This window comes from Gigantopelta aegis, chromosome 4, assembly GCF_016097555.1.
Source record: "Gigantopelta aegis isolate Gae_Host chromosome 4, Gae_host_genome, whole genome shotgun sequence".
Taxonomy (NCBI): Eukaryota; Metazoa; Mollusca; class Gastropoda; order Neomphalida; family Peltospiridae; genus Gigantopelta; species Gigantopelta aegis.
This window is the reverse complement of record NC_054702.1, coordinates 25,905,702-25,931,595: the sequence shown is the minus strand read 5'-3', so window position 1 is coordinate 25,931,595 and position 25,894 is coordinate 25,905,702. Positions and strand designations below refer to the sequence as shown.

At 37.7% G+C, this 25,894-nt stretch overlaps 1 protein-coding gene across 1 annotated transcript in view; it reads left to right on the top strand.

Annotated features, from left to right (window-relative positions):
- LOC121370277 overlaps window positions 1–24,958 on the top strand; it is a 55,483-nt gene extending 30,525 nt beyond the window's left edge. The window contains exons 2-6 of the mRNA XM_041495411.1: window positions 4,319–4,657; window positions 19,246–19,617; window positions 21,131–21,325; window positions 22,726–22,807; window positions 23,110–24,958. Of these exons, the coding sequence (XP_041351345.1) occupies window positions 4,319–4,657; window positions 19,246–19,617; window positions 21,131–21,325; window positions 22,726–22,807; window positions 23,110–24,151 (2,030 nt within the window). The 3' untranslated portion in view covers window positions 24,152–24,958. The remainder of the gene's footprint in view (window positions 1–4,318; window positions 4,658–19,245; window positions 19,618–21,130; window positions 21,326–22,725; window positions 22,808–23,109) is intronic.
- The last annotated feature ends 936 nt before the right edge of the window (window positions 24,959–25,894 follow it).

Genomic DNA, 25,894 nt, shown 5'->3' with positions numbered 1-25,894 from the left:
TCTCATTTGACTGGTACACAGAGAGGCTTATGCATACAGCAGACAAATAAAGACTATAATTACAAGTTTCCAACTTCAGTTCTGCAATAACCAAGATGACCTTAGGGCCAGAAACCTATATACTGTTGGCTGGAATCAATTTAGGTTCTCTTGTTTAATTCATGGACTTTAATACAGAAGAAACTTTTCTTCAATTTATGCACAGTGATACCTGTCTAAACTGATGGGATCGATCCTCGTCTGTAGGCAAATTGGGCTATTTCTTGTTCGAGCCAGTGCACCACAACTGGTATATCAAAGGCTCTGGTATGCATGTACTACCCTGTTTGTGGGTTGGTGCATATAAAAGATCCCTTGCTGCTAATCAAAAAGAGTAGCCCATGAAGTGGCGACAGTGGGTTTTCTCTCTCAATATCTGTGTGGTCATTAAAGGAAGGGACAATTAAGGCATTTGTCTGGTATGCATATTCAACGATATATAATGCACATTAGTGCTTAATATCAACAAGTATAATCGTATAGTTAATTAATAAAACGGTTAAATGTGACAATTATTATATATAACGGGCGCAGCCATTTTGTACCATCTCAGTGAGTACGCCCTCTGGCGAGCTGGTGGTTACATAATACTTAATGCGTAACATCAGGAATGAGCCTTAGAACTAGAGAAACATAATCTACCTGTTTTTTGCGGGATGATAAATAGTCATACATTGCAATGTTCTGTAATAATACACATCCCAGTAAGCCAGCAATAAGTATATCCAACACTATATATATTATATACAAAATAAAATACCATTGTCAAAGTGGCTACACAACAAGTCGAAATAATTAACAATGTTTTGTCCATGCATTAACCTACGTACTGAAATGATACACAGAGTGTTTTCTTAGTTAATTGGTCTATGCTATTAGTTGCTTCTACCTGTGATTCCTGATTGGCAGGTGTGTATTTGATTGGTAACCAGATGAGCCAATTAATCAACTCTGTCTAGACACAAAAATACATACTGGCATTGTGGAATATTACCTGTCACCCCTAAAATGGTAATGGACATGGTTTATTACTGTAAATAGTTTTTTAAAACTATTGATTAAGTAGACTTTTCCATCTAAACCACAGAACTGACCAATTACGTAGTCCCAAAAAAAAAAAATTATCACTTGGGTATCGTGGGTTGTCGTTTTTGCTCCAATGTAACATATTAATAAGCCTAATAGTGTACATTTTTCCTTTGGATTATTTAACAGAGAAAAATACTATAACCCCATTTTGTTCTATTAATGCAACTTGAAATATATTTAGTTAAATAGTTTATTATATTATTACGTCATTTATGCTGTTTTACAAGTCAGGTTGATCAAAGAGAAGCGCCTTGTCTAAAATTACTGCTTTTGTTTACACTGTACATACAGGAGATGGTCAGGAGCTGACATCATTTCGCCCCAAGCTATCCCACCGGACGTCACAAAAACGAAACAAAATGGCTGCCCCCAGTTAGCAGGAATAATCATGTTTTTTTATTAACTCTAAAATTACGTGTTTTTCATTTGCTAAAGTGTCAGTATGTGTTGGTGGTCCGGGTACGCATCTTTCCAGCGCATAAGGCTCTTGTTGGAGTTGACCCTACCTTTAACCATACATGTATGTCTGATGCCATATAACCATAAATAAAATGTGTTGAGTGTGTCGTTAAATAAAACATTTCCTTCCTTCCAACTTAAAGTTCTGCAATAAACAAGATGACCGTAGGGACAGAAACCTATACACGGCTGTCTGGAATCAACTGAGGTTCTCTCGTCTAATTCATGGAATTTAATACAGAAGATTTTGTTTGTTTGTTGTTTTGTGTTTAACTGGAGCACATTGATTTATTTGTCATTGGCTATTGGGTGTCAAACATTTGGTAATTTCGACATATAATCTTAGAGAGGAAACCTGCCACATTTTTCCATTAGTAGCAAGGGATATTTTATATGCACCATCGCATAGACAGGATAGCACCATGGCCTTTGATAGACCAGTCGTGGTGCACTGGCGGGAATGAGATTAATACAGAAGAAACTTTTTCTTCAATGCACAATGAAACTCGTCTAAACCGAATCATTCCGGCGAGCTAATATTTATCTGATTTAGACAGGACCCGGTGTTTAAAACTTGGCCAGTTTTGACAGGATTCCGGTTTATTCAGGGTCCAGTTTAGAAAGGTTTCACTGTACATGCAATGACTAATGTGTCCAACTGAATTGAATATGATACTATAACTCTTGTTGAGGATTGCATGCCAAATAAAATTAAATATATCATTCACATAAAATAAATATCTTCTTTGATTTCGTGGAGCAAACAGACCATTCACCATCTAATATGTGGGTAATATATATGTCACCAGTATCATAGCTATAGGATCAAATCAAAAGAAAGGTGATGGTAGTAATTTTCCTGGCTGAACAAGGTCTGGCACAAACCCTTTAAAAGTAAAAAACAAATTAAAATAATTAATCTCTGTCAAAGTGGAAAGGAAAAGAATAATTGTTTAATGACAACTCAGCATATTTTAAACTGTGGCTATTTGGTGTCTATCATATAGTTATTTTGGCATTTGGGAGGCAGAGGGAGGTGGGGAGATAGAGAAAAAGAGAGAAAGAGACTGACAAGACTGACAGACAGATAGACAGGGAGAGAGAGAGGAGGGGACACTGATGTTATATATGTAAGCTACTTTTACTACAAAGATGCCATAAACAGGACAGTACATACCACAGCATTTGATATATTAGTCAGTTGACACTGAATGCTATAAGGGTGTATCATTTCTACTTATCTCCATTCTAATATACTAAAAATAGAATAACATGAGAGTGCAATACTTGTACATTGTATACACTATTTTATAATTAATAGTCAAAATTTATTAATAACTACAAGACTATAAATTTCTATACTTATCAACTATTGTAAGTAAACATACACCAAGCCACAAAGACACACTAGTAAAAACATATACCCTGTACATAAACCCCATGGTGTTATCATAATATCATATTAATTAAAACATATACCCTGTACATAACCCCTATGGTGTTATCATAATATATTAATAAAAACATATACCCTGTACATAACCCCATGGTGTTATCATAATATCATATTAATTAAAATGTATACCTGGTACATAACCCCCATGGTGTTATCAAATATCATATTAATTAAAACAGAAAATCTCTTTTAAATGCCTGTTAGCTTGAATTCACAAGATTTCAATCTCCCATTTCACACCACTTCCTAAAACAACACATTATATATCGTACGTAGTGAAATCCAGCAAAACTAGATGCTCTGTAACCTGGAATTCCCTCAAAACTGAATATTTTTTAGTTTCATTTTAAATATCAGTATAGAACACAACCAGGGCCCCAACCCTGACAGCTCGATTTAGTACCACTAAATTAATATTTGCACCTCACTTGCATATAAATGTGGTCGACTTCATTTAATTGTTTTCTATTATTGTGAGTGGGACGTAGCCCAGTGGTAAAGTGCTCGCTTGATGCACAGCTGGTCCAGGATCGATCCCCATTGGACTATTTTTCGTTCTAACCAGTACACCACAACTGATATATGAAAGGCTGTGGTATGTGCTATCCTGCCTGTGGGATGGTGCATACAAAAGACCCGTTTTCTACTAATGAAAAAATGAAGCGGGTTTCCTCTCTAAGACTCTATGTTAGAATTATCAAATGTTTGACATCCGATAGCTGATGATTAATAAATCAATGTGCTCTAGTGGTGCCATTAAACAAAACGAGACAAAGCTTAGAAAACCCAAACCCTCTTTTTAAATTTCTGTAAGCTTTAACTCACCTTTGAATATCCTATTTCACACCACTACCAAAAACAACCCAGTATAGTAAAACCCCTGTAAACCAGACCCTCTGTAAACCAGAATTACCTCAAAACCAGATGTTTTTCAGTTTGTTTTTAAATATCAGTATAGCACAGAACCTCTCTAAACTGGATATCCCTTAAAATCAGACTTTTCACTTGGTCCTATGGGAGTCTGTTTAAGGAAAGGAAATGTTTTATTTAATGATGCACTCAACACATTTTTATTTACGGTTATATGGCGTTGGACATATGGTTATGGACCACACAGATATTGAGAGAGGAAACCTGCTGTCATCACTTCCATGGGCTACTCTTTTTAATTAGCAGCAAGGGATCATCTGTTTAAGGTGGTTTAATTAAATTAACAGTTTGCAACTCACTTGTAAATTGAGTTCATTTAATATTTTTTTCTATTCTTTTTTCCAGAAGTAAATGCTGAACTTCAGAACATATATGCGAGTGGCTGCAATGATCAGAAGCTGACACTACAGTGTCCCGAACATCACCGCATTGCCATCAACCGAATCTTCTATGGGGTGAAGACCGACCCAGCCTGTAGGCGTGGCACTCAGTCAGCCGACTGTTGCCAGGTAACGTACCAGGACTGTCGTGTGAACGATGACTCACACTACCCAACTCTGAACACCCGGTGTTCGGGGTACCAGCGATGTTCATTCCCGGTGGAGAGTGTGTCGACGGGGAAACACTGCCAGGAGGACCAGTGGCGTACAGACTACATGACGGTCATCTACGACTGTGTTCCAAGTAAGACAGGGTTTTCTAATACTTTAGCCTGACCTCTGTCCACAAGGCAATAGTTCTGTATCAGGCCTGCTTTCCATAAACACATTTCCGTGCACAAGTTTATCGATTAAGCATGATGACATCAAAATGTGAAGCATTTACTTTCAGCTTAAAGTACACTCCGACAACATAAATGTTTTTAGGCTATAATATGCAAATGCAGATATTAAAAAGCACATTTCTGCGAGCAGAAACGCATGTGAGATTATAGATATGGTGCATTTATATACTACCTTTACCATATCACAGATACCCCCAAACAGAAACCCCTAATACAAATACTATAGTTACATATAGTTATATAACGTTACTATAACATATCTGACATTATTGTTTGGGGATACCTGTGTACCATACACACGATTTTGTGTGCAGGTATTCAGCACACTGAAAAAAGTCGATCAATGAGCGATGTTTCTGCGGCCAAGTTTTTCAGTGCAGTGACGTTATAATGTGAAGCATGTACTTTTGGCTTAAAGTGCACTCTGACAAGATAACATTTGTTATAGTAATCCACTTGCGAAAATGCAGACATGGAAAAACACATTTCTCTGAGAAGAAACGCACATGATAAACTGCGCATGGAATCACGTTAAAGGGACATTCTCGAGTTTGCTGCATTATAAGATGTTTCTGACTAATAAAATATTTCTACGATTAAACTTACATATTAAATATATTTTCTTGTTTAGAATATCAGTGTCTGTATATTCAATGTGTTTCTGGTCGTCTTAATATTTGTAAGAAGCCCAAACTGGATTTTGTCTTGAAATATTTTGTATGTATGAAAAAATAACAGTTTAGGAAATAAAATGAAATTTAACCTAGTACAAATATTAGAACGACCAGAAACACGTTTAATATACTTCCACTAATATTTTATGCAGAAAAATATATTTGATATGTAATTACAATCGTTAAAAAGTCTCATTTAGTCGATAACATCTTTAAAATTGCAATAAACTTAGGAATGTCCCTTTAATGTAAAGCAGTCCTAAAACAAGAGCATTTCACCAAATTATCTATGTAAGTTCAACAATTGGACAAATCCAATTTTTAACCAAATTTTTTGTTATTATTAATGTGTATATAATATTTTTGTTTATCACTGAAATATTCTTTAATAAAACAATATCCAATAGCCAATGATTAATTAAACAACGTGCTCTATTAGTGTCAATAAAACAAGTTTATTGTATGAAAGAAACTGCAGCAGTCAAGTGGTAAGGGGTGCAATATACTGGTAGGTCAGTGATATGGGTGCAATGGGTAAAATATTGATCACTTTTCACAACCAATGCCACATGACCTGTACATTGGGATATGGTATGTGTTGTCCTGCTACTTTCATCATTAGGTGTAGCCTATGCTCATCTCATCTCTCCCTCTCTCTCTCTCTCTATGTCTCTCTCTCTCTCTCTCTCTCTCTCTCTCTCTCTCTCTCTCTCTCTGTCTGTCTCTCTGTCTCTATTTCAACCAAATGTTGAAATAACCAAATCTTTGACACAAATTTCGAAAGAGTACTTTATAATTCCTTTCCTTTTCATATTACCATACCATTTTGTGCATTTTTAAAAAATCTTAAATATATCTTAAACAAGCATGGGTCTGAAGATCAGATATAAATTATGGAAGACTGGTAATGATGGGCAATGGAGAGGTTTTCTGTTGAAACAGCCGTCTTCATGTCTACTCATCTTAGTAAACAACGAGGAGAAAAAATCTAAAAATACGAAGCCATATGCCTGAGAAGTGGGTTGTAAAAGCTGTGTGGAAGCAAGTGTGTCTCTGTAGAAGTCATTGGGTTTCACATTAACAAGTATCTTTGCTTCGCTTCTAGATGAACAATTCAGATTTCCACCCATTTTATTTGTTGCTTTAGATACCTTTAAGCAGTTTGGCTATAGTCGTTACATGAAGTGTTTCAAGATATACCCCAGAGATGCTATTTTTTTTTCTTTCTGTTTGTTTGTTTTACTGTCATCTGTTAGATGCGGATGATGATGATGATGATGTGCTGTATGTACAGTAGGGCTACAGAACTGGGCACTGGAAAAAGTAAATGAAATGATTGTTTAAACTTTGGCCATTTTGGATATAAGGTTATCTGAACACTTTGGAGAGAGATTGTGTGTGTGTGTGAGAGAAAGAGAGATAGAGATCATAAAAGTAATGTCTCTGTTTAAAACCACAAGTTTAAAATTTCAACGTTTCGTCAACTAAATGTTGACATCATCAGGACAGAGACAGAGACAGAGACAGAGAGAGAGAGAGAGAGAGAGAGAGAGAGAGAGAGAGAGAGAGAGAGAGAGACTAAAGCAATGTTTTATGACACCCTAGAACAAAGAACACATCAGCTATTGGGTGTCCAATGAAAGAGAGTGGAAAAATGAATGAATGAATGTTTAACAACATCCCAACACAAGAAATGCATTGGTTGTTGGATGTCAATCAAACAAAGGTAAATACATCAATGAATTGATGATCAACATCAGTGTAAAAATCCAAAGAACTATGCAAAAAATCCAAATATAAGAGAAGAAACCTGCAGTAAGATTTTTATATGCACTTTCCCTATGTGTATAAGAGAGTATATATCATAGCCTTTTATGCATCAATCATAGGCCATTGATTGGGACAGGAAAACCTCATATCAATTAAGTATAATCAATCCCGTGACAGATTACACCTCTAGGTCATAATGAAGGCAGGTACTAAAGAATGCTAAACAATGGATTTGATGAATCTATACCGTACTTTTCTTTTGCCGCCAATAAACTCCAAAGCCTGTATGACACAAATATTAACACATGTAGTACAGTGAAGTCAGTGGTACAAGGCTGGGAACATTTTGTTTGCTATGCAAGTTTCAGAGATTACTACACAATTCTAAATGTTAAATATAATGGTTGCCAATCAACAATCAATAAATTAGCAACTTTTGCTAATAAAAATAAAAATATACATATATTCCCTGCATGGTAGCTTGAAAGTGAATTCTTTTCCTATTATTTAGGGACAAGAGGTAGCCCAGTGGTAAAGCGCTCGCTCGATGTGCGGTTGGTTTGGTATCGATCCCCGTTAGTGGGCCCATTGGGCTATTTCTCACTCCAGCCAGTGCACCACGACTGGTATATCAAAGGCCATGGTATGTGCTATCCTGTCTCTAGGATGGTGCATATAAAAGATCCCTTGCTGCAAATCGAAAAGAGTAGCCCATGAAGTGGCAACAGTGGGTTTCCTCCCTCAATATCTGTGTGGTCCTTAACCATTTTTTCCTGACACCATATAACCGTAAATAATATGTGTTGAGTGCGACATTAAATAAACATTTCCTTCCTTCCTTCTTTTCCTATTTCACATGACTAGACATGAATAAATTACCATTTCAATGAATGAATGGATGTTTAAGGACACCCCAGCACAAAAACAGAGATTGGCTAGTTGGGTGTCAAACAAGGCATAAATTACTATTTGAAGCAAGAATGCAAGTCCTAGTCAGAAAACCCTTGGAATTAATGTTGTAAGGAGACCTATCATGTACCGGTATGTACCTGTAATCTTTAACAGCTTCAATTTCCAATATTTGTTTTTCTTTAATTCCATAAACGCAACAGACTAACAAGCCTGTCAGTTCTATAGACATTTACTTGAACAATAAGTTTCATGGCATTCTAAGTTGAACCATTCCCTAACAAGCCTGTCATTGTGTGGAATATACTAGCATGAGCTGTTTGGAATATAGTACCTTAAAAAAACCCACCACCAACACCTGAGTCATTATGTTGCATTCTTGACTTCATACAAATGGCTGCATTTTTGTGTGTAACTCATCCCGTTTGTTTGTTTTATGTCTTCATTTCGACTGTCTAACTAGTCAGAAAACAACTCTCTTCACAAAACTTTATCTGTGCCAAGGAAAATCGTTCAACATCCAAACATTTCTAGAACTGTCAACAGACTGGAAGGAACTTTGTCTGTCAATAACAACTGAAAATAAATACAGTCTGCTTGCGTAAAATGTGAACTGATGAATAAGTATGTAACTCTATGATGAATAATGCTAAATCTGAATGACAAAACCGTAATACATGACTAGGGCCGTATCTCTGTACAACGCAGAGTTGAATGGGTGTTTGGCAAAACAGTGGTTGATTCCATGAATCTCCAACCAGTGCCTCGTATAAAAACATATCTGTGTTTTTAAAGAGACTGTTCAGCGTATAAAAACATATCTGTGTTATTAAAGAGACTGTTCAGCATTTGCTGCCAGTGTAATATATTTATGACAAACAGATCCTGTTTGATGATTAAAATTACATGTTAAATTAAAGATATTTTCTTGTTTAGAATATGAGAATCAACATAAACAATGTACACTTTGTATTTGTTTTTTGTTCCAATGTTTGCAGTAGCTCAAATCAAATGTAATAGTGGTTTGTTGGATCAATAGCCCTTAATGAACTCACATTTTTTTCCCACTCCGACTTGTGTCCCATGATTGGACATGTACATGTATATCAAAGGCCATGCTATGTACTGTCCCGACTATAGGAACTAGCACAATCTCTCCCTCCATCCCTCATTTCTTTTTGGGAGTGGGGGCGGGACGTAGCCCAGTGGTAAAGCGTTCGCTTGATGCACGGTCAGTCTGGGATCAATCCCTTGCTGCTAATTGAAAAGTCTCCCATGAAGTGGCGACAGTGGGTTTCCTCTCTCAATATCTGTGTGGTCCTTTGCCATATAACCGTAAATAAAATGTGTTGAGTGCGTTGTTAAATAAAACATTTCTTTCCTTCCTTCCTTTTTGGGACAGGCCAATGAGGCAGTTTTCTCTTTTTCTCTCTCCTCTTCCTCCCTAATGTTCCATCCCTCCCCCATATCTCTCGGTCTGTTTCTATCAATCCTTCTCTCTGTCTCTCTCTGTCTCACTCTCTCTCTCTCTCTCTCTCTCTCTCTCTCTCTCTCTCTCTCTCTCTCTCTCTCTCTCTCTCTCTCTGTTTCTCTGTCTTTCTCTATTTCTCTCTGTCTCTCTCTGTCTCCAATTTGAATATTGATATAACCATATAATATGTTAGATACCAAATAGCCATTCTTTGCATGTCTGTTGTGAGTTTGTAACCACAAATAGAATGTGTTGAATCTTCCCCAATGTGTTCCACTGCCAATCTAAGAGTACACTAATGCTGTTAACATGCAATTAGTTTTATTTTATTATACATACATTATTTATATACTGTGTGAGAAATGAGAGAGCTCTGGAAGAACAACAAAAACAAAATATAAAGGCTAGTATACAACTAGGATCACTTCAGTATCTAATAACACTCAAACACATTTGTTCCTTAGTTAAAAAAGGACATTGTATTCGAAGGCTGGCTATTTATAACGGGCAATTTAAACATGTTCTTCAAATGTGTGCAGTTTATATACTGTATATATTGCTTATTGAAAAGTGCTATACGTATACATAACTTTGCAGTCATTAAAACGTGACTGTTCGCAAACACCTTATATCACAGTGATTCATGAGTGCATGTCATCACAACTGTACTATTTCTAATGTGCTCTGTCCGGTGCTAGTTTTCATTATAAGGATCCATGTACTTGTCTGAGGTGCAACAGGTCACACGATTGATCACCGTAAGACAGGCCTCTTAACATTTGAAAATATGCATAACTAATTATGGGTTACCCAAAAATAAATTCAGGCAATCCATTTCTTTGTTGTTTAATCTGTTGTATCCATACATGTAAATGAAGAAGTTTGTTCTGTTTAACAACACCACTAGAGCACATTGATTTATTAATCATTGGCTACTGGATGTCAAACATATGGTCATTTTGACACAGTCATAGAGAGGAAACCTGCTACATTTTTCCATTAGTAGCAAGGGATCATTTATATGCACCATCCCATAGACCGGATAGCACATACCACAGCCTTTGATATACCAGTCGTGGTGCACTGGCTGGAATGAGAAATAGCCCAATAGGCCAACCAGCGGGGATTGATCCTAGACTGACCATGTGTCAGGCATGTGCTTTACCACTGGGCTACGTCCCACCCCCCATGAAAATGATGTCGTAAATGTAATGTACAAACGAAAAATAGATTCAGGGAATGAGGCACTAGATACAAGATTCATGGAATCAGCCACTATTTGGCCAAATAGCCATTCAACTCTGCATTGTGCAGAGATACGGCCCTGATCATATATTATGGCTTTGTCATTCAGATGCCATTATTTAATGGGGGACTGACATGGACGATTCAGGGCGGTAAAGCGCTCGCTCAATGCGCGTTTGGTCTGGGATCGATCCCCGTCGGTGGGCCTATTGGGCTATTTCTCATTCCAGCCAGTGCACCACAACTGGTATATCAAAGACCGTGGTATGTACTACCCTGTCTGTGGGATGGTGCATATAAAAAATCCCTTGCTGCAAATCGAAAAGAGTAGCCCATGAAGTGGGGACAGTGGGTTTGTTCTCTCAATAACTGTGTGATCCTTAACCATATGTCTGGTGCCATATAACCGTAAATGAAATGTGTTGAGTGCGTCATTAAATAAAACATTTTATGGTCGATTCATCTCACTTGACTGACGAAGTGTTTCCTGTGATGATTACCTGCAGGTACATCATTGTTAACTGGCTTTTAACTTGGGAACAGTTTAGTTAAAGAGGTTTTTCTCTCATCACATCCATCAATGTGCATCTATACTACTCAAAAGAATTTAAGGGTCAGACGATATTTTCGACATTATTTTCTGAATGTCAATTATATTAGCTAGACCATAATGTCACGCATGGTATTGTTCCATTTTGACGAAAGTGGGTCTAAGCAACCCATAAATGAATTAAAATTCACTATCATTGACACTGTCGACTAGTTCTAATGGCGAAAACATGCTTACATTTGCACGTAAATTAGGGCGAAAGCGAAAGGTCTGCTAAGTGCCCATAACTTGCTTTTTCACAAAGCGCTTCATTTGCACGCTTTGCACGTGTATTCCATGTTCCCAATGCTGAATTTCCGTATAATTGGAGCTTGCGTTCGTGTACGGTGCACACTCCAAATTCGACAATGGTACGACTTCAACTGACTATCGAAGATCGAGGAAGGGCTATTGCTTGGCTTCAGGATGGCAATACGCAAAGAAATGTTGCTCTGAGACTTGGTGTCAGTCAGAGTGTCATTGGACGACTGTGGCAACGGTACCAAGCAACGAATTCTGTTTGAAATCGTCCACGTTCGGGAAGACCCCGAAGCACTACAAATAGAGAGGACCGCTAGATCACCAATATGGCTCTACGTCAACGCACAACCACTGCACGCCGATTACGTGACAATCTGTGGACTGCGACTGGAACTCGAGTGTCTCATCAAACCATACGCAATCGTCTGAGAGCCAATAATCTACGCTGCCGTCGCCAGGCTGTTCGACCACCACTCCTACCACGTCACAGAACGGCCAGACCTCACTGGTGCACGCTTCATCTGCGGTGGCAACGTGTTCAGTGGGGTCAAGTGATGTTCACTGATGAGTCCAGGTTTAGTCTCCAGTTCAACGATGGTCGGGTTCGTGTCTACAGACGTCCTGGGGAGCGCTTCGCTGACGTTAACGTTAGACAACGTCACCAGTTCGGTGGTGGCAGCGTCATGGTGTGGGGCGGCATCTCTATCCACCACAGGACCCCCCTCTATGTGGTGGATGGCAATCTGAATGGAATCCGCTATCTGAATGAGATTATCCGGCCGTTGGTTCTCCCAGGCCTTCAGCAGATTGGCGGTGGGGCAGTTCTGCAGGATGACAATGCCAGACCCCACCACGCCAGGGTGGTAACGGACTTTCTCAGGCAACAAGGTATTGCCAGGATGGATTGGCCAGCATATTCGCCTGACTTGGCCCCAATAGGGCATGCTTGGGACGAATTAGGCAGGAGAGTTCGGGATAACCATGCCCCTCCGGCCAACCTTCATGATCTGGGTCAACTTCTTATGGCAGAGTGGCAGGCCATTCCCCAAGAGTTCTTCAGACGTCTGATCAACAGCATGAGGCAACGATGTGTCGAGTGCATTCGCGCCAGGGGTGGATTCACACACTATTAAACGAATGTTCTAATGTGTAAAATCCATGTTTGACAACCTTCAACTTTGACAGCATGTCATGTGACTTTCTTGTATACAGTGACGTTTATTTGTGGTTTTTTGTAAATATGGAACAATAAATAAAAAATTTGGTGTAGTTTACATCATCAATCTAATACACTCTGAAACTTATTTGGTTATAAATTTTTGACCCTTAAATTCTTTTGAGTAGTATACATGCAGACTGGCTGGAATCATTGAGGCTTGTATACGTACTGCATGGGTCCGCTTTATGGCCAATATTTAAGTTTTTAAAGAGTCTGTCCTAAGTTTGCAGCCATTGTAAGATGTTACCGATAACAGAGCCTTGTTGGAGACTAACTTTTCATACTAAATACATTTTCTTCTTAAGAATACCAGTGTCTGTTTATCGAATGTGTTTGCAGTCATATACTAATGTTTGTACCATTCAGTTTTAATTTTAATTTGTGATATATATTTTTTCATACGTACAAAATTATTGGGAAGTAAAATCTGGTTTGGCCTACTACAAGCATTAGGACAACAACAAACACCTTGTAAATACAGACACTGATATTTTAAATAAGAAAATGTATTTAATTTGTATGTTACATCACCGAAAAGGCTCTATTGGTTGGAAACATTTTACAATGGTTGTAAACTTCCCTTTAAGGTGAAGAACTGCAAAAACAAACCATAACTGCTGAAATGAGGATTTGTTCAGACCCCTCAAATATTTCTCCACCTTAGTGATCCACTGAATTTGTTTTTGTTTTTAAATCTAGGATGATCATGTCAGGTCCTAACTGGTTAAACATACATATACAATGTACAGAAGTGGGACCGGCAACCATATGTTTTTAAAAAAATAATATCGATCTTGGAGATCAAGAATCAGTCCAAGACTGATCCTCGTCGGTGGGCCCATTGGGCTATTTCTCACTCCAGCCAGTGCAACACGACTGGTATATCAAAGGTCATGGTATGTGCTATCCTGTCTGTGGGATGGTGCATATAAAAGATCCCTTGCTACTAATGGAAAAATGTAGTGGGTTTCCTTTCTTATAAGTCAAAATTACCAAATGTTTGACATCCAATATTCACCGATGATTAATAAATCAATACGCTCTTGTGGTGTCGTTAAATAAAACAAACTTCTTTTTTTTACTGTCCAAGACCGGGGGGGGGGGGGGGGGGGGGGGGAATGGCTTTCCTCCACCCCTGATATACATGTATATCTCAGCAACATTTTAGAAATCAGTGTAGTAGGTTCAAATCCTGCTAACTGACAATTTGTGTTTTCAAATAGTACAATGTTCTTTCCAGTACCATGCACACACAGTTTAAAGAATCCTTCAGCAACAACTTCCAGCTGTGTGGATGTTGTAAATTTACCGGTTAATCAAAACATCTTGTTGGAAGACTGCATGCTGGGACTGCATTTAGACATGTGCTCATTGTTGGCACACAATCTGCAGGAATAAAGTTTTTTTATTACAGGTAACAGGCAGGAAACAAGTGCTTGTTCATCTGGGCATATTAACCACACTTTAACACTCACAAATCAAGGCTCACACTAACTGGTACGAAATGTGGCTTAGCTAATTTTCAAATATGTAGAGTATGTATTTCCTTGAAAATGATTAAAATGTTGTTAATTTGAGGAACATTTCATCAGCAAAAGACTAATTGATGTATAGCCACTTTGTAAAAAAAAAGAAGAAGCAAATGGCTAATTTGGCAATGGATAGGGTGAGACCTGAGGAGTTACTTCCTGTATATTATTATTATATAGACATAAAAGTAAAAGATAAATAAATAGAGGAAATTTCAAGCATGACTCGTGAGATATGATTGCAAACTTCACGAGATGAGATATAAATATATTTGACAAAAACATGAAATTTTCTATTTATTATATAACTTTTGGCAATTTACCTTCATTTTTAAAATGTCAGCAAATAGTTCTGGCTTTTTTACAGTGAAGATAACACTTTCTACAGTGATGATAACACATTTTAGAGTGAAATAGTGAAATTATTTACAATAAGGGGGATCCAAGCCAGGGGTTCCCTGTTTAAGTTAAAATATGTCTCGTTTAATGACACCACTAGAGCATATTGATTTATTAATAATCAGCTACTGGATGTCTTAGAGAGGAAACCAGCTACATTTTTCCATTAGTGGCAAAGGATCTTTTATATACACTTTCCCACAGACAGTAAAGCACATACCACAGCCTTTGACCAGTTGTGGTGCACTGGTTGGAATGAAAAAAACCCGAATCAGTTGAATGGATCCACCAAGGTGGTTCGATCCTGCGACACAAGTACCTCAATCAAGCACTCAACCAACTGAGCTAAATCCTGCTCCCCCCCACCCACCCCCATATAAGTCTAGAGCTTTACCAACTGAGTTGGACATCGTGCCCAAGACAGGCTTGCTTGAACCTTAGTTGGATGTGGGTATATTTAATTTCATTGATTTCAACTTAATTCCGTGCTTATATCCAATTAAGGTTCAAGCATGCTGTCCTGGGCACACACCTCAGCTATCTGGGCTGTATGTCCAGGACAGTGGGTTAGTTGTTAGCTGTTAGTGGTTAGTGAGAAAGAAGAGGGAGTAGTGGTCTTAGACCTACCCATTGAGTCGTTAAAACTCGCCCCGAGTAGGAGCCGGTGCAGGGCTACGAACCCAGTACCTACCAGCCTTATGTCCGATGGCTTAACAACGACACCACTGAGGCCGGTGTAGGTATATTAAAGAGGATCCAAATCCAAAAGAGACCTCACATGATCAAAATCCAAAATGATTAAAAAAAATTTTAGATCGCTTTGATCACAAAATCGATGTCGCCTTGTAAAAATAGAAGGCGCCACTTGCTTTGTACACAGCCATGGATGAATGGTTAAAAAACTTGAGGATAGCTAGACATGAACACTCCTTCATAGATAATAATTAAGTGTCAATTATCTGTGTCTTTGAAGCAATGCTCTGGCGCTAGAAAACCACAGGACATGATCAGAGATAGGCTGAGCCAAAAACACTCCATCAACAGTTATTGGTGCTAAAAGTTAGCTGAAACATGCAACCAATTGTTGAAGTGTAATTTTCAGTTGTCCCATTGTTTATTTCGTATACTGGTACATCTAATGAATAAATATTTAAAATTTGCTTTAATATATTCAATGAAATTATATTTATAAATTGCTTATTTGGCATTAAATTAATACTGCATGTATCACATGATTACAAACGTCAAGTATTGTTTTTGTCACCAAGAGCTAAATGGCTGGTTATGAGTATTTGATAAAAAAAAATGAGAGAGAGAGAGAGAGAGAGAGAGAGAGAGAGAGAGAGAGAGAGAGAGAGAGAGAGAGAGAGAGAGAGACAGAGAGAGAGAGAGACAGAGACAGAGACAGGGACAGACAGAGAGACAGAGACGGGCAGACAGGAGAGAGACAGAGTGAGAAAGATACAGGGACAGAGTTAGAGACAGAGAGTGAGATAAACAGATATATAGATAGAGAGGGAGACTGGCAGACAGAGGGAGAGAGAGAGAGAGAGAGAGAGAGAGAGAGAGAGAGAGAGAGAGAGAGAGAGAGAGAGAGAGAGAGAGAGAGAGAGAGAGAGACAAAGAGAGACAGAGACAGACAGAGGAGAGAGACAGAGTGAGAAAGATACAGGGACAGAGAGAGAGAGAGAGAGAGAGAGAGAGAGAGAGAGAGAGAGAGAGAGAGAGAGAGAGAGAGAGAGAATGTCCACTGAGGGTAATTAATCCTGCAACACATTTGCACCTCAAGTACTCTACCACAGAGCTATCTTCTGCCTTCATCTTAACCACCTATCAAAATATCATATGCTAGACACAAAATAATCACAGAATAAGATGTGCTGAGGTGTCAAAGATATAGTTCTTTCTTTTTCTTTTCTTCTATTTTTCTTCCACACAACATGATCTGAACAACATAGTGCATTCACCCACAGCATACTACAATCCTGATAACTTGACATTTGTGTTGACTCTCACACTGACTGCATGTGCCGGCTTTCAGCATGGCAATCATACTGGCATCATTTCCAGTGTCTATTTACCCTCAACACTATCTGTGTGCTTAGCCAACTAGTGCCAGGTGACAGCCTCATGCTTAAGTGGATCAGGATATCAAAGTCTAATCATTCAACATGGACTAACGCAACACACCTGTGACTGTGTTCACTTTGGAAAAGTCAGTGGTAATATTTCTCAAAGGAAGTTCTACTTCTAAATGTGATGGAAATACAGGAACTTCAGAATGGGAACCACGTAACCAAACAAAACAAGTATACTGCTTGAAAAAAAATTTTGCAAAATAAATATTTGATTTTATGGTACAGAAATACATGTATTTGATATAAAGGACATATTGCATATAAAGGACATATTGCATATAAAGGATAGGGAAGTGAAGGAATACTTGTTTAACTAGACTTTAGCCCATTTTAAACCATGGCTATTTGACGTCTAATATAATCTGGTTATTTAAACACCTACTTTTGATACCAGTACATGTATTAAGAGATGAAAAAACCCAACCTTTCACATCATAAGCTGCTCCTACTAAATAGCAGCAGGGGATATTTTGTATATGTGTATATATTCCTCCCCCCCCCCCCCCCCCCCCGAAGGACTGGACAGTACATACCAAGGCATTTTATGTATCAGTCATGTGGCACTGATTAGAATTAGAAAAAAAAACCCCAATGGATTATATTATTGGCTTTAGATTATTAATACCTGTTCATTATCCATTTTCTTTATGTACAACTAAAAACAAACCCAAAGAACATTTACATAAATTCCATCATCTAAACTGTAGCAACAATTACAGTTAATAATGTTCAGAGACAATCAACAATTACAGTTAATAATGTTCAGAGACAATCAACAATTACAGTTAATAATGTTCAGAGACAATCGATTATGAACTTTTATAATCAATCATTACATCTAAACTGTAGCAACAATTACAGTTAATAGCGTTCAGAGACAATCGATTATGAACTGTTGTAATCAATCATTACATCTAAACTGTAGCAACAATTACAGTTAATAGCGTTCAGAGACAATCGATTATGAACTGTTGTAATCAATCATTACATCTAAACTGTAGCAACAATTACAGTTAATAGCGTTCAGAGACAATCGATTATGAACTGTTGTAATCAATCATTACATCTAAACTGTAGCAACAATTACAGTTAATAGCATTCAGAGACAATCGATTATGAACTGTTGTAATCTATCATTACATCTAAACTGTAGCAACAATTACAGTTAATAGCGTTCAGAGACAATCGATTATGAACTGTTGTAATCAATCATTACATCTAAACTGTAGCAACAATTACAGTTAATAGCGTTCAGAGACAATCGATTATGAACTGTTATAATCAATCATTACATCTAAACTGTAGCAACAATTACAGTTAATAGCGTTCAGAGACAATCGATTATGAACTGTTATAATCAATCATTACATCTAAACTGTAGCAACAATTACAGTTAATAGCGTTCAGAGACAATCGATTATGAACTGTTATAATCAATCATTACATCTAAACTGTAGCAACAATTACAGTTAATAGCGTTCAGAGACAATCGATTATGAACTGTTATAATCAATCATTACATCTAAACTGTAGCAACAATTACAGTTAATAACGTTCAGAGACAATCGATTTAGAACTGTTATAATCAATCATTACATCTAAACTGTAGCAACAATTACAGTTAATAACGTTCAGAGACAATCGATTTAGAACTGTTATAATCAATCATTACATCTAAACTGTAGCAACAATTACAGTTAATAACGTTCAGAGACAATCGATTACGAACTGTTATAATCAATCATTACATCTAAACTGTAGCAACAATTACAGTTAATAACGTTCAGAGACAATCGATTACGAACTGTTATAATCAATCATTACATCTAAACTGTAGCAACAATTACAGTTAATAATGTTCAGAGACAATCGATTACGAACTTTTATAATCTATCATTACATCTCAAAAGCTCAGCTGATCTTTTTTTACAAATTATAATTGATCATTGAAACATCACTAATGGAAGGAAGGAAATGTTTTATTTAACGACGCACTCAACACATTTTATTTACGATTATATGGTGTCAAGCATATGGTGATCGATCTTATCCCTAAGATCACGTTGTGGAATGGAGTCCTGGCCTGGGGCTTATAAAACTTTTAGAGTCTAGACTCGAAACTCTAATAGTCTGAGACACTAATGTCATGACAACGCCATACACAATGCATGTGTGTGACGTTATTAGAGATGGTGTCTAGACTTTTTTTAACAGTTTTATAAGCATGGGCAAAGATCATGTATTGCAGTATTGTAGTTCAGATTAAAATTGTTTCTCTTTACAGATGGAGACATTGCACACTTCTGCTCGGATGATTCCAAACAGGCCAAGGTTCTGTATCTGGCCAACAAGGAATACCCGTCCTCCATGAAGGGCAGCATTCCCAAGTGTTCCTGCCTGGTGTCGACGGGGCGGTCCCGGGGTCTAAACCTCCACTCCATCGACATCCTCCTGGCCAAGTCGGAGTATGGGGGGCGCACGTGTGACCGCTTCATCAAGGTGGAGGACTCGTTCGGCTACAACAAGCAGATCACGTGTGGCCACCGCGGACTGTACGGATTCCGAACCATATACACCAGGACCACGCAGAATGTGTCGCTCATTCTTGAGAGTCTCCCGGGAGATGGGACTGCCTACATATTTTTACAGATTAAACGTATGTAGATTAATTATTCTGGGTTTTTATGTTCAAGTAGTTCTTCGATTTGACACCAAAATTAATAGAAAAAGAGTCACTGTTACAGTTTTTCCCCATAAGGAACATCTTTTTTTTCATACATTTCAAAAATAAATTATATTCACTCAGTCTTTAAAGATGCTTTGTACCATTAAACAATTGCCAGACACTCAGTTTGATAAGACTATTTACCCCAGGATGAGTCCCTTTTAAAAAAGGAAGAAAATTCAACTTACCGAAGTGAATCTACTCAAAATTGATTGTTTTAACAATCCTTATTTTTAAATATTGTTTACATAGAAGAATTATTTTAAAAGTTTATTAACAGTGCTCAATAACATATTAATCCATATCTGTGACATCACACTATTGTTCAAGGTGTAGATTATTTTTCAAGAATCAACACCTGTGAAACAAAAGAAAGAAATGCTTTATTTAACGACGCACTCAACACATTTTATTTATGGCTATATGGCGTCAGACATATGGTTAAGGACCACACAGATTTTGAGAGGAAACCCACTGTCGCCACTTCATGGGCTACTCTTTCCGATTAGCAGCAAGGGATCTTTTATTTGCGCTTCCCACAGGCAGCATAGCACAAACCATGGCCTTTGTTGAACCAGTTATGGACCACTGGTCGGTGCAAGTGGTTTACACCTACCCATTGAGCCTTGCGGAGCACTCACTCAGGGTTTGGAGTCGGTATCTGGATTAAAAATCCCATGCCTCGACTGGGATCCGAACCCAGTACCTACCAGCCTGTTGACCGATGGCCTAACCACGACACCACCGAGGCCAGTGTTACCTGTGAAACAATGCAATTTGAACTTTTATGAATTTGGGACAAGGATTCTAAGTTCACACACACACCTCCTGCTTTCTCTTGACTAAAGGTTGACAGGTCTGATTCTAACCCACTACTGACAGAACTTGTACATTGTAAACAAGTACAACGCTTTAGCCCACGAGGCCACACATCTGCATCATCAAATGAACATGTAATTTAAGCATTATAAACCTGATACTAGTGATAGTAATGTATTCTGGTGGAACACAACGAAGATTGTCAGAAACTAAATCGGAAATCACAGGTTACACATTTAGCACGTGCATCACGCTTAATACCAGCTATCCAGTGCTGAGGTTGTCTTGACCAAATCATTCAGGTTAGGTCCGAAAGGATCCTACCATTTTGGGTTATTAGTTTTGTTACATAATTTAAAAAAATTAATAATGGATTAAGTGTGTTATTTTTCAAGAATCGACAGTTAACCATGTATTCTCCATTACTGAATTCAGGGTTCGACAAATCCACTATAGCCCTCAGTCTCAGCTAGTGAATATTTGGTCTGGTCTAGTAAAAATTATCAACCTAATTACTGTAATATACAGGACACTAGCCAAGACTTCTCTAAGGGCTAGTGACTTTCTCAAACATTTGTCAAACATTGGAATTGCACTATGTTTATTTTTCTTATTTGTGTTTTAGCAACAGACTCGAGTGACCATGTAAGGATACACTGTGGTGAGTCACTCCGTCGACTTCTTGCCAAACCTTACGACACCGAGTCGCGAATCAAAACTGATATCGATGAAGGGGAGGTAATCAGAACCAGCACCATCAACAACAGACCTCCGAATGAGTCGGCTTCAGCCGGTGCTTGGCCACTGACGCCTGACATGGGTAACAGAATTCATCAATATTTCTATTTTATAGCTGCGTGTAACAGAATTCATCAATATTTCTATTTTATAGCTGCATGTAACAGAATTCATCAATATTTCTATTTTATAGCAGCGTGTAACAGAATTCATCAATATTTCCATTTTATAGCTGCGTGTAACAGAATTCATCAATATTTCTATTTTATAGCTGTGTGTAACAGAATTCATCAGTATTTCTATTTTATAGCTGTGTGTAATACAGTGATACACCTCTAAACCAGACACCCACAGAACCAGGTTAAAAAAAAGTATGGTTTCAAGGGGCATCTAAACAAACTCCTCTAAAACTAGAGATTCTTTTTCTTACATAGTTCTGTACTGAAACCAGATACTGTATGTTGTTTAAAGAGCTTAGTTATGTACAGGAGTCAGTTGTTCAAATGTTGGTTAACTTAACCAGCGGTTAACAGAAAGTTTCAAAACCAAAGACTGAATCAGCATAACAAATAATTGAAAATATAACGGTGAAACTTTATTTAAAGGGACATTCCTGAGTTTGCTGCAACTTTTAATATGTTATCGACTTTTTAACGATTGTAATTACATATCAAATATATTTTTCTGCATAAAATATTAGTGGCTGTATATTAAACGTGTTTTTGATCATTTTAATATTTTTACTTGATTATATTTCATTTTATTTCCTAAAATATTTATTTTTTGTACGTACGAAACTATCCAGAGACAGGCCCTGGGATGGACATGCTCGAAACTCTAGTGGTATATGAGCATGTAAAAATTATTCGCACTCGCACTGAAGACATAATGCAGTTTGGGTTTCTTACAAATATTAAGATGACCAGAAACACATTGAATATACAGACATTGATATTCTAAACAAGAAATTATATTTAATATGTAAGTTTAATCGTAAAAATGTTTTATTAGTCAGAAACATCTTACAATGCAACAAACTCAAGAATGTCCCTTTAAAACAACCATCCATGCATAATCAAATTTAAAGTTTGTTTTGTATCTGTGCAATACTAATTCAAAGAAAAATATTAGACGAAACCAGGGTTAACTTAACTATGCTTTGAACAACTGGGCCCCGATATTTAAAAAGTGACTTAATTTAAAAAGGGAAATCCAATTTACTGAGGGTTCCGTTTTGAGGGGTTTCACTGTATTTTGTGTTAGAGTAGATATTTTGTCAATTGAAGACTGTCAAAACTGGTTAAAGACACAAGATATGAATTTGAGAAACACAATGTTTTAAGTTTAAAAAAATTATAACTTCATTTATTACCACAGATATGGTCCTGATATCTCATTATTATGGACACCTGAATAACCCATAAAACTGACTGTTTGAAATTGACACATGTTGAAACTTAATCAATGTTTTTGATCTTTCAGCGGCTATAGTGGGTGGAATAGTTGCAGCTTCGTTTGTCATCTTCGCTATCCTCATCATAGCCATTGCTTTACACTGCAGGAGGTAAGTCATTTATAGAAAGGAAATAAATATCTCTTAAAATCACTCACTGACTGACTTACTAACTCAACTCCACACACCCCACACACTAACTCACTCATTTACACACATTCACTCACACTGTCATATACTCTCTAACTTACACATACACTCACTCATACACTTTGTTACTCATTCACTCACTTGCACTCTCACTCACTCAAACACCCACCCACCAACCCACTCACTCACACTTTTAATAACCTAGCCACCCATTATTCCATCCAAGAAACCAACTCATTCTTTCGCCGTTATACTTTTTTCAGGATGAGACGAGCCAAGACCCCTAAAACCCAGGTGGAGCTGTACCCAGCCATGTCGTCTGCTCCTCTGGATGTGACGTCATACTGTCGCTATGACTATGATGACGACAACTACTGCTCAATCAGTCGCAGCCCCCTCAAGGTGATGCAGTATGACACCACCAACAAAAACATGGTGATCAGCGACGCCTTCACCAACCCTGACCGCCAGGAGGTGCACACGATGGTTCACTACAGCGCGGACAAAGAAGACACACTGCCAAATGGAACCCGTGGCCATGGCAACCAGGGAAACCATGGCAACGGCGGTGTGGAAGAACCATTGCTGAATGGGACTGGCAGAGATTACCTGGCCATCAAGGATGGGAGTCACACCATAGCAGCTGGAGTTCACAAACCACATCCATCGCCGGCACAGGAAAATATTGTCATCAGCGGTCACAGGACTCTTCCCGACAGTCGGCACCACCAGACCTGCAACTACGTGACCCGGAGCCCACCCGCCAAACCCAGGAGCAAGAGCGTGACCTTCCAGCAACCCGTCGCCATGGTGACGCCTCTGCCGTCAGGGTCAGAAGAATCGATGATGGAACAGGAATCGGCAAAGATGGCCGCTGACAACTACGACGAGATGGATCTCCCGGATCTGGACATATCGCTGTCAGAAACGATCCCCATCCCGAGGTTAGATGTGAAAGAACAAGAGGGCAACGGTTACCCGAGACCTCTGTCGACATTCAGATCGCCCGAGGAAGAAAAGATAATCGCAAAGAAGTTCGACATCCCGAGTCCCCCGTGTTTGGACTCTTCCACGGGTCAGTACGATAACCTGCCTTACTTCACTGGGAAGGAGAAGTCATTCTGGCTTCCGAGTCAGGATGTTAAACCGGTGATTAAACTGCACCCCAAGGTTCAGCTGCAGAGACAACAGCAGCACCATCAAGAAAAGCAGCAGCAGCAACAGCAGCAGCTACAACAGCAGCAAGTTCCAGATGTGAAGCAATTGCCCAATGGGAAAACAAGAGTGTACGAAACAGGTGTCTGAAATACGTGGTGGATCATTCTATCAGCTGAATGTGTACGAAAGTTGTGGAGTTCAGATAAAATGAAAGCCACAATTTCACTTCAAAAACATTTTGTCAAGTAACATATAACATGTTAAGAATCTTATGAACAATTTAATGAAAGCAACAATTTCATTTAAAATTATTGTGAAACAATTTTATAAACAATTTAACGAAAGTGACGATTTTATTTAAAATTATTGTCAAACAAGATTGAACATGTTAACAATCTACAGTCTATTTTGGAAAAATAGCTAAACAATTTGTTGTTGTTTTTTCAAAAGTAAACAAAAATGGTTACAGCATGAAAAACATTTTAATAAATTTAAAAAATTTGCATGAGTCTTTTAATCATGTAAATAACAAGATGTTATATTATTCAGTAATATATACATCATGTGTATATATATATAACACTTATTTAGTGATGGATGTCAACTTGTTGGTACAATTATTATGCTATGGAGTTTAAAACTGGTAGATCTGGGTTCGTTTCTCAGTACAACACGAAGTGTGTACAATTTAGTGAAGATGTGTGTGGTGCAAAATGTCCTATCAGATTGAGTATTTGCAGTAATATTTTCCTGTCAAACAATGGTACAAAATCTCTTTAAAGACTGAGTTGTAATATTTCTGAGCCAGTGTCTTCAACTCTGTGACTTTTAATGACTCCGTGGAAAGAGTGTAAAACCACTACACTGATTTCCCTCTCACTAACCATAAATCTCTGTGTCTGCTTTCCCTCTCACTAAGGCCAATTTTTTTTTAAATAGGTGTGTTTTACCCCCCCCCCCGACCCTAAATTTTTTTTCTCTTAAACTGAAAAAAAAAAAAGAAAAAAAAAAAGAAATATAAAAAAGAAGTAAAAATAAAAGAGGACATCACCACCAAAGGAGTATTTCCTTCCTTGCACATTGTTTACGTACTATTATACGATACATTTTGCACATGTAATTCTCTTCCGAAAAACATCGAGAAATTATGGAAAAGCTTTTGTAACAGAGTTCCTTCCCCTGATTAGCTACCACTGAACAGTTTGGTCGGTCACGGAAGTAACCGAATGTACGAACATAGCCTTGGTACAGGTTATTTCGATTAAATATAATCGTATCAATTCAGCTTAATTCTCGTCTTCACTTAAATCAACAGGTCTTATTATTAATGCATCTCAAATGTTTGCATAAAGTATTTAAATTAAGAACAACATAATTAATACAAATGTCCCATTAATTTAAGGAAATACACAAACAGTGCATACCAATACTACTACTACTACTACTACTACAACAACGACAACAACAATAACAATAATGATAATGATGATAAATAATAATAATAATAATAATAATAATAATAATAATAATAATAATTATTATTATTATGATATTCAATTTAAAAAATAAAAATAAAAATAAAAAAAACCCCTACCTACCTACCCTAATTTTTGGGGGATGCAACCGGAAACACACCTATTTTTTTTTTGGGCCTAACCATAAATCTCTGTATCTGACTTCCCTCTCACTAACTATTAATCTCTGGGTCGGACTTCCTCTCACTAACTATTAATCTCTGGGTCTGACTTCCCTCTCACTAACTATTAATCTCTGGGTCTGACTTCCCTCTCACTAACCATAAATCTCTGGGACTGACTTCCCTCTCACTAACCATAAATCTCTGGGTCTGACTTCCCTCTCACTAACTACTGATCTCTACCCACTGACCTC